Genomic DNA, 9,432 nt, shown 5'->3' with positions numbered 1-9,432 from the left:
TCCCGTTGGAGAGCCGCGAGCTTCTCCATGATGTTATCCAAACTTACGTTTCGTGATGTTGTCATTCTTTTTGCTCAAAGAGCAGGTTCTGAGAACTCATGACCGCAGTGCACTTCCCCAAGATGTGATCAATTTGCGCTCAAAGGTGTTAGTCGAGCTAGCCACTCCAGATGTAATCCAGTTTTCCACTCAGAGGTCTTGTTCTGAGTATTCACGGCAGCCGTGCGTTCTCCAAGATCTTCTCCGTGCTGCACTCAATGAGCCCATTTTGAGAAACTCACGCCTCGTCCCATCATTTCAATCGCAGCGGGCAGCCTTGTGGGGGTTTGAACAGCCGGTTCCGCTTCCTTAATTCTTCGATAAGCCAGGGCCAAGCCAGCTCCGATCAGCAAGAACCCTGTTATTATGGTTCCGAATAGGTAGATATCTTCAGCAGTCAGGCTCACCCGAGCCCAGACTTCTCGTTGAGAAGGGGTGTCAATTGCATTCAGAGACCAGTTGATCAAATCCATAATTCCTCTTTTAGGTTTTAGAGAACAGACTGTGAGAGAGTCTTCCAGGGAGAAGTAAGTAAAAACACAAGACAAGACAAGGACATAAGAAGCTAAGTAGGGAAGATAAGGGAGAGGAGAGGAGAAAAGTGCGACCGCCTTCGCTGAGAGCCCTGTAAGTCTCTCTAAAGATCATCATAATTACATATGAAATTATATGTACAAATTATATGTTCCATTACACTATTAACAGCACAGATTATACAGCAAACATCAGATTCATGGATGGAGCCAGAGGCTGAATGACTGTTCAGTCCTCTTTAGGAAACGATCTTCATATGACGACAAACACGACAACAATCAGCTGTCAAACTGTACAAGAAGTTCACAGTAATGTAAAAGAAGTTATATCACTTTATTTTTAAATGTACGCACTCAGGGTCAGGACTGAAGACACTGATCGAGAAAATACTCTAAATATAAATATTCACCTAAACATTCAAAATTATTCAATTGCATGAAAAGAAATATGAACTCTCTACAATACTGGCTTCTGATTGGTTGAAAAAGCAGGTGCTGAACTTCAGAAGAGCTAAACCTGCAAAACTGTGTAAAACCAGAGTGGATGCTGCCCTCTGACCTTTCAGAAGTACGATCTTTTTATGAAGACACAGAGGCAGAGTTATTATTCATCACTTTAAAGATGATATTCGTTATCTGTTCTTCACTCGTTGTCTAGTAAAGTCCAGAGCAGGGGTCCCCAAACTTTTTCCTTCTCTGATGGGGGGCCAGGGTCAGTTTGTAACAGAAAAAGTGTGACGATCGCAGGTTTGCCGAAATGTAAACATTTATTGTTTTCCAGAAAGCCACACATAACCAAATATTAATAACCCTTTCCGAGATCAAATAACCCTCTCTGGGTTCTTAACAGAAAAAATTAACTTAGGAAATACTTAATAACACTATTTATGACATCAATAAATAATCAAATAACCCTCTCTGGGTTCTTCACAGAAAGAAAGTTTCTGTTGTGCCGTGCACAATCTTACGCTTCAGTTGTCAGAGCAGAATCTCTTAAATGACTCATATGAGCAGTCTCTCAAAGTTCTTGTGTTCTTTCCTTATAATCCAGTTTTGTAGGTTCCAGTAGGGTAGCCTAGTAGACACCACTGTTTGCTCTCTCTCACCAACTTCCCTCTGAAAACCACAAAGCAAGCAGGCTGAGAAACCGAACTAAGTGATACAGCACCTACACAGCACAAAACATTTTCACAAGCTTTTTTCAATGGTTGTGGAGATGGATTTTATCCCAGTAGATTTTATTATGATTCTATTTGTTTATACTCAGAATAACTCATTCAAGTCACAAAAGTGAGCTTACCTATGTACTGTATGTTCATCAGTGTGAACTGTGGGCCTGCATCTGGCCGGTGAGAAGTTGAGTGTCCGGTTCCATTCTAGTCACAGCCAGTCTCAAACACTGATGCAGATGTTCATCTGTCAATCTTGATCTCATCGGAGTTTTCATGAGTTTCATGCGTGAAAAGGTTTGCTCGCAGATATACGTGCTGCCAAAAAGTGTGGACATCTTCATTGCGTGTTTTTTATGTTAGGGTACGTGTCATTTGGGAGGGCGGCATAGAAGTCAAGGAGACTGTTGGGCTTGAATGCGTCTTTCAGAACATCAGAGTTCTGTAACTCGGCCAGCTCAAACTGATAAAAAGTAGGGCTGGGTATCGTCACTGATTTCTAGAATCGATTCAATTCCGATTCACAAGGTCCCGAATCGATTCGATCCCCAATTCGATTTGATTCTATTCGATTCAATTCGATTTGAATCTGGGAAATTTTGACAGTCAGAAATATTATAATTCAGATCAGTACATTTACATATTTTTGTATCTATAGGAAGGAAGCTGACACTTTCCAGACTTTATCAAAGGTGTGAGCATCACAGCAGATGCCTTTGTGTCAAAGTAGCTGAAGATAAAACACAGAAAAACATGAAGGCGATTTTCCTGGCCTGGGATTTTATAAAAATATTCTGCAGTACATCAAAAACGAAAGAAAACCATTAATCAACATATGAAAATTACCTCTGAAGTTACAGAGGTTTTATTAGAGACACGCTAAGCGTTTTGCATTTTGCATAATTTTAAGTTTAAGTTTGTTCAGTATTGAACGGCAGAAATTAGGTTTTCTTTTCGGAAGTATGTAAAACGAAAAAAAAAAAACAGCTTCCGACAGCGCTGTAAACAACGGTAGATTCGTGCCTAACAAGCAAGCGAATAATGAAGAAAACAGATTTTTAGGGGAAACTTTTCTTGAAGTACAGAGAGAGAGAGAGAGAGAGAGCTGTGTATGAGGTGTGATTTTATTGTGGTGGAAGCAAAACAGTAAAAGTCAGAGTGAATTCATGACGATGTTTATGTGAAGCGTAGTTTGGATCTTCTTTTGCTGCTGGTTCGGTCAATATTGTTTGGAGAGAGATAAAACTAACAGCTTCAGAATCAGCGCAAAAAGGGTGTAAACACAAAGCGCGGACCGCCGAAACATCAGAATCAGCGAGCTGTCGGCTTTCAGCCCCGACCGTGTCCGTGCAGTCGGTGAGAAAGGCGACATCTCACTGATTCTGATCCGACGGCGGGTCCGAGTTTTGTGTTTACGTCTTTGTGCAGAATCCGTGTTCTTGCTCTCATTTACTGTCTTAGCTGTTTGGTGGTTGTTGAAATTTTGTGAGGTTTCACCTGAGATTCTGGAATTTCGGGCAAAATAAATTTATATTGAAAAATCGATTCAGGATTTTAATGAATCGATTTCACGTTATCCAAGTCAGAATCGATTTTAATCGATAAATCGATTATAAAAACCCACCCCTAATAAAAAGGCTGGGCTTCATCGATGTCGGCAACAAAGGGGTTTTGGAAAAGACGGATTTCTTTTGCATGAACATGTAGTTGACGGAATCGCACACTGACCTCCGCCTTCAGCATTTCCAGTGCTTCCACACACTTTTCAGCTGGGTTCTCTGCAGAAAGGTTTTGGGTAGCAGGGAGATGGGTGAAGTTGTGCTTTTTCACTTGTTCCAAAAGCAGCGCTAGTTTCAACTCAAATGCTTTTATGTGGGAATACATGTCGCAAATGAGTTTCCCCTGGCCTTGTAGCTGCAAATTAAGGCCGTTCAGCATTTCCGTCACGTCTGTTAGAAATGCGAGGTGCCACTTCCATTCTGGGTCGATCAGCTCTGGGACCGTTTTGCCTTTTGAATGAAGAAATGCGTTAATTTCGGGTAGCAGTTCGTAAAAACGCCTCAAAACTCTGCCGCGGCTCAACCATCGGACCTCTGTGTAGTGCAGCACATCTCCGTACGCAGATTCCACACTGTTAAAAAAAATTCCGTTATAAAACGGAAAAAGTGCTGGTAATTAATTACCAGCACTTTTTCCGTTATTGTACGGGCACTTCCGTAAACCTTAAAACGGATATTTCTGTAGATTTACCCGAGTTTTTCTGTACCATTGACGGACATTTCCGTCAAACCTAAAATGGAAAATTCCGTATTTTCCATAAATTTCGGCGTTATTGCACAGACAATTCCGTAAACCCTATAACAGATATTTCCGTAGATTTACCTGACTTTTTCTTTACCATTTACGGACAGTTCCATCAAATCTAAAATGGAATATTCCGTATTATTTAAGTACTCAATCCATACCATTTACGGACACTTCAGTCATCCTAAAATGTTTAATTCTGTACCATTCTCTATACCGTTTACCATCAATAAAGCACAAATGTAGAATCACAGCAATTATTTATTTCCTTTAACAGCTGCCAGTGCTTTAAAGTGATTTCACTTTTTGTGGTGAATGATTTGCAATATTTACATTACAACCATTAAAACATTCAGAACATCACCTTCACATTCAGAGAAATTTTACATACATAAACCAGCTGTTCTCTCAAAGAAGTACAGCCATGTCCTTTAACAGGGAGATGCCAAATCTAGCAACTTTTTAGCATCCACAGGCTGACAGGCATTAATAACAAATTGATTTGTTAAAGACAATGACAAAATAAGACAATAAAACTGCCAGCATTGCTGTTGCTGTCTCACCTGTCAGTGCAAAATGAGGAGCCCCCTCCAGGAGGATGCAGAAACCTACACCTCCAACTCCACATATCACACCGACAGGCAGAGCTCTGCAACCAGTGGCTGACCTTTCTACAAAAAACAAATAGAACATTAGAAGTATTACATTATACAACTTTTCTATAAAACATCAGTGCAGCAATAACAACCATGACCTTAGAAGGATGACTGTGCAACATGCCATAACGAGATTTTTAAAACTCTTAAAACAACTTAAAACTAAAAAAAAAATTAAAACTTACACCTCCAACTCCACAATGACAGGAAAAGCTTAACTGGAATGACAAATATCGCCCACCTTCCCTCCCCCTTAACATGGGGGATTTGAAACTGCAGCATGTGTGTTGTGGGCATCTAGTTAAAACATCTGAACTCACCTAATACTGTAAAAATCTGTATTTCTACTCCCAAGCCCCATGTTTTTGGATTTGCCTTTGTGTGTGTGTGTACATTCAGTCCAAAAAGGTATTTTCTGAGCTCTGAGAACAGCTCAAATGGCCCATTCAGATTCCTTCTGCTTGCATTCAAATTCCTTCAGCTGAGAAACCAGCTTGCACACCTGTGGAGGAATGAAGTGCTGTTTCTTCCCCTTCTTCTCTGCCTTGGAGCCTCGCTCAGGATTGACCCCAAAGAAAACTCTGAGGAAAAAAAAACAAAACAATAGTGATGTGCAGACAAAGTTTGCACGTGTAGTGTGGCTTGACAGGAGTGGAGCAGTTCAATAAAATCCTACATTTGTTTTCTTCAATATGCCCCTATGTGTGAACCTCTCTATCATTCTAGTTGACCATCTGTCTAGAACCCAATGTTGTTGTGGTGCTGGTGCCAGTGGCTAAGCTTATCTCTTCCTTTGTCTTTTCAAGACACATGCATTCACACTGCGCATATACAGAAATGTTTGCAAGGGCGAGAAGTCTGCTTATCACCAACACATGACAGCATGCATCCTCAATGTGTATGCAGGGATATTATAAATGCACAGAACACAGAAGGGGATAGAAAACACAGTTGACATTGTCCTATCAAAAGGTGTAACAGCACATTTGAACACGGACTGTCCTGGGGGTTATTCAAACATGGAGTGGAGAAACTGTGACATTCAGTGCACGTTACACATCAGTACAAGTATTAACATTTGGGCATGAATCCACTATGTAGTATTTTTTAAATTAATATGTTTAGTCTTTCCTTCGGGGGGGGGGGGGGGGGGGGGTCCCTGGAACAACATATTTTGAGTTTGGGGTCTGCAGCCAAATAAATTTCAGTTTGTGTGTCTTTGACATGAAAAGGTTTGACCACCACTGACATAACCTGGTCTCAGGTGCTAATGGTTTTAAAGAGATAGCTCAAACGAATTTTGTGTCAACAAACCATTCTGAGAAAAATATGTTTTTGCTCCATTTCCCAACTAGAATCATGTTATGTTTGTTTTGTTATTGATTGACTTAGGACACTATTTAAAGCAAAAAGCATGTTACCTGCCCTTTAAAAAGATATGACACATTTATTCCAACAATAGTCTTCAACAGGGAGCTACAAAATCTCCGAACAAATCCATATTCAGGGGGCTCATAAGCCAATAACAGCTGATCTAAAAGCTCACAGCATGTGGCGACACATTTTGAGCTTGTACATCTCAGACAAACGGGTTTAGTGTAGATTGACAAAAAGCAGGTCAGGTGCAGAAAGGCACAGCAAAGTCACATTTACAAAGTATTTCCAAACAATGAGTGCTTACCTTTGCATGAATTCGAGAGTAAAAGCCATCTCCGGTGGGTATTGGACGTTGCAGACATAAAACATGGAGAAGACGTAGCTCAAGGCCACAATGGGAGAGGTGATGTGGTCATTGACAAGTAACCCATCAACAGCAATCTTGAATTGCTGGTCACCTTAAAACACAGATAAAAACCATGTACCATTTACAAAAAAAAAAATAATCCTATATTTTAAGGCAAGCAAAACATTTCTTTAATAAATATGACACAACAACAGCTTATAACAACAGCTAACAACAGCTTGCTGGGATACAAAAAAAGATTTAACTACAAACCTCTGATTAGGATGCATGGGGTCACTGGGAGTTCGACTTCAGGATCTGCAGAGATCTGTTTTGGTGACAGACATGATACATGAATTAATGTTTCCAGTGCACACAAACCTGCTGGCAAATTGACTATCTGCTAGTGTCTTCATCAGACAGAGGTAGCCATTATGCACAAACATTAATGTAAATAGTTTATAGATAGAGAGTTTATAGAGAATATCAGCAGCACAATTAGGGGAATCTATACTTCCTACTGTGGTTGGTTACTTGGTTCACCACTGGATGCAAATAATTATCTTGCACACAGTTTAAAATCTACAACATCTACCTCTTTTTTGTGGAAGAGTTTATAAGAGTCTTCCTTGAAGTATTTTGAAATGCCACAGATGAGCTGTATTGGACCTTCGCCCGTCTTCATCCCTTTGGAGTCAAGGAAGTCATTGATCCCCTTTTCTTTTTTGGAAAGTTCCTGTTCAAGGTTCAAGGTGTTAATGTTGTACAAGTACATAAGACTAACACTCATTTTCGTTTGGAGCTATGGAGAGAATTTTGAAAAAAATAAAAATAAAAATGAATTATTTCATTTTCATTTGCAACCTGTTCTGTTTTGATCTCAAATGTCCTGCTTTTTTGGTTGTCACTTCCTGATTTTTGGTCTCAAATCTATTCCATTTGATTGTTCATCCAAGTTATTCTATTTGATTGGTTGCCAGTTTATCTTTTTTGGTCTCAACTCTCTTTTTGGTTGCAAATCTTTTTTTGATTGATTAATAAAGACAAAATTCTCTCCATATGGAGCAGCACAGCACAATCATAATAATAACAATAACAACACACCTGTGCCAGCTTGTTTTGTACAGAGAAGCCAAGGAGTTTAGATGCATGATCAAACAGGTGAGGAACTTCAAACAGGAACGGCCACTCGTCCTTTACAACGGCAATAGTGGTATCATCATCGTTGAGGATTTCACGCTGAATGGGATATGTTTCAGTCATCAATTTTCGAACAGATGACTCCTAAAGATATGAGGCAGTTAGACAAACAGTCGAACAGTTAGTCAAACTAACCAATTAAAATAATAAAACAGGGTATCAATTTCAATTGACTATGGGCATAGTGATCTACAGACGATCTACAATTTCACAATGTGTCCTAAATTGTACTTGGACCCAGACCTTATCGCATTACTCCTGCTATATACTATTGCTGTGTGAATGGTTGTATGTCTAGATGGTGGACTGTAGGAACCGAATTGCCCTTCGAGGATTAATAAAGCTTTCTGTATCTGTAATGGATGATTGCAGACCCACCTGAAGATCCTGGGTTTGAAAGGCACGTTTCAACTCATCTCGTTTAGACAGCAGGTCTTCTCTACACACGGCCCCCTCAATGATTGGATCCCACGCCACACATCCATACAGATCTGAATTCCTGGGCCTTTTCTTTGTTGAATTTTCACCCCCTGCTTGCCTCTTCAGTGAGCTTTGTGGCCTCTTCATATTTTCAATTCTGTGTTCCAGCTGATGAAAGAGAGTTTCAGAACCATCTTTTGCAAAAGGTTTGTTTCCAAACGGCTCTGTCAGCTTGAAGGAGGCAGGATATTGTCCTACAATCACACTGGCGAGTTCCCTCAGCTTTTGTCTACCAGGTCTTCCTGGGTGTTTATGGAGGTAATCTTCAGCGACGATCCGAACCATCTCTCGTCTGTCTTTCCCCATTATGTACTTTTTTTCACGCAACTCATCCATGACTTTTGAGGGAAATTTGTGCCATGGTACAGAATATGTGTCTTGGGATGGGGAGTCGGCTGTCTCAGGTGGTGTTGAGGGCAGCTGAAACCTCTGTGGTTCAGGTGTTGATGAGGGGCCAGGCCGGGTGAACTGTGGTGGAGTTTGTGAATCTATGGATGACATGACAAACATCTCCATAAATTAAACACATCACAATTGTTGCAAATAAATTAATACATTGGTCCTCAATGTCCAGTTTGGGTCAACCAGGAATACAAATGGACCTAATTATGAAAACCAATTATAGAGTAATTATTGCCATGTACAGCTGATGGCAACTTTTTTTTTGCATTTTTGGAATAAACATTTGTAGTTTCAGAAAACTTGCATTAAAACAGAGGGGCAAAAACTCACCTGCTTCCAATGCTTTGACAGCTCTGACGAATCTTTTGCACTGAATGAATGGCAGAGTGTCTTTAATGTCCTCCGGGTCCACAAGGCTCAGGTCATCTACAGAGAGAACTCCTAATTCCTCCAGTTTAGCCATGAGTGTATCCATCTGATCGCTACTGAGCGATGGCATTGCTTTCTTGACATAGTTTTTCACAAGTTCCATGTTGGTGTGTGTTTAAGAGGAATGAGCCACCGAGTACCTCTCTGGTAAGAATAAAGTGGATGATAATCATCAAGTTTGTTCAAATCATGGCAACTGAACAGGTCAGAAGCATTTTCATCAAGTTCATAGAGTCCAAGCTCAGGTATCCAGCTGGCAGTTTTCCCTCGAAGCAAAAGTAGGACAGTAGTTTCATTTTTTACAAAAATGCTTGCTATTTGTCCTAACTGCAGTAGTCCTTTTGCGTAGCTCAGTAAGACCAGCATTCCATTTGCATATGTAGTGCCTTTAACCTGCACACTCTCTGTGACAACTGAGTTACTTGAGTTCAAATCAAATTCTCCAACCACTGTCTTTATGTTCTGGTCATAGAGCTCTGGATAGAACCGTGTTGAGT

General features: G+C 40.3%; 1 protein-coding gene across 1 annotated transcript; it reads right to left on the bottom strand.

Moving 5' to 3' along the window:
- Positions 1–4,257: 4,257 nt before the first annotated feature.
- On the bottom strand, positions 4,258–9,133 carry LOC146368882 (uncharacterized). Its single transcript, XM_084913067.1, has 7 exons — positions 8,837–9,133; positions 8,003–8,592; positions 7,529–7,708; positions 7,020–7,160; positions 6,698–6,752; positions 6,383–6,536; positions 4,258–5,282 (listed from the first exon to the last, which is right to left on the bottom strand). Exons 1-7 carry the CDS (start codon positions 9,036–9,038, stop codon positions 5,135–5,137), a joined length of 1,470 nt encoding a protein of 489 aa, XP_084769193.1. The 5' UTR covers positions 9,039–9,133; the 3' UTR covers positions 4,258–5,134.
- Between the last annotated feature and the right edge of the window lie 299 nt (positions 9,134–9,432).

This window comes from Perissodus microlepis, chromosome 18 (assembly GCF_051167445.1).
Source record: "Perissodus microlepis isolate ML-2025 ecotype Zambia chromosome 18, ASM5116744v1, whole genome shotgun sequence".
Taxonomy (NCBI): Eukaryota; Metazoa; Chordata; class Actinopteri; order Cichliformes; family Cichlidae; genus Perissodus; species Perissodus microlepis.
Note: the sequence above shows the minus strand (reverse complement) of the source record. Positions and strands in the feature narration are given on the sequence as shown.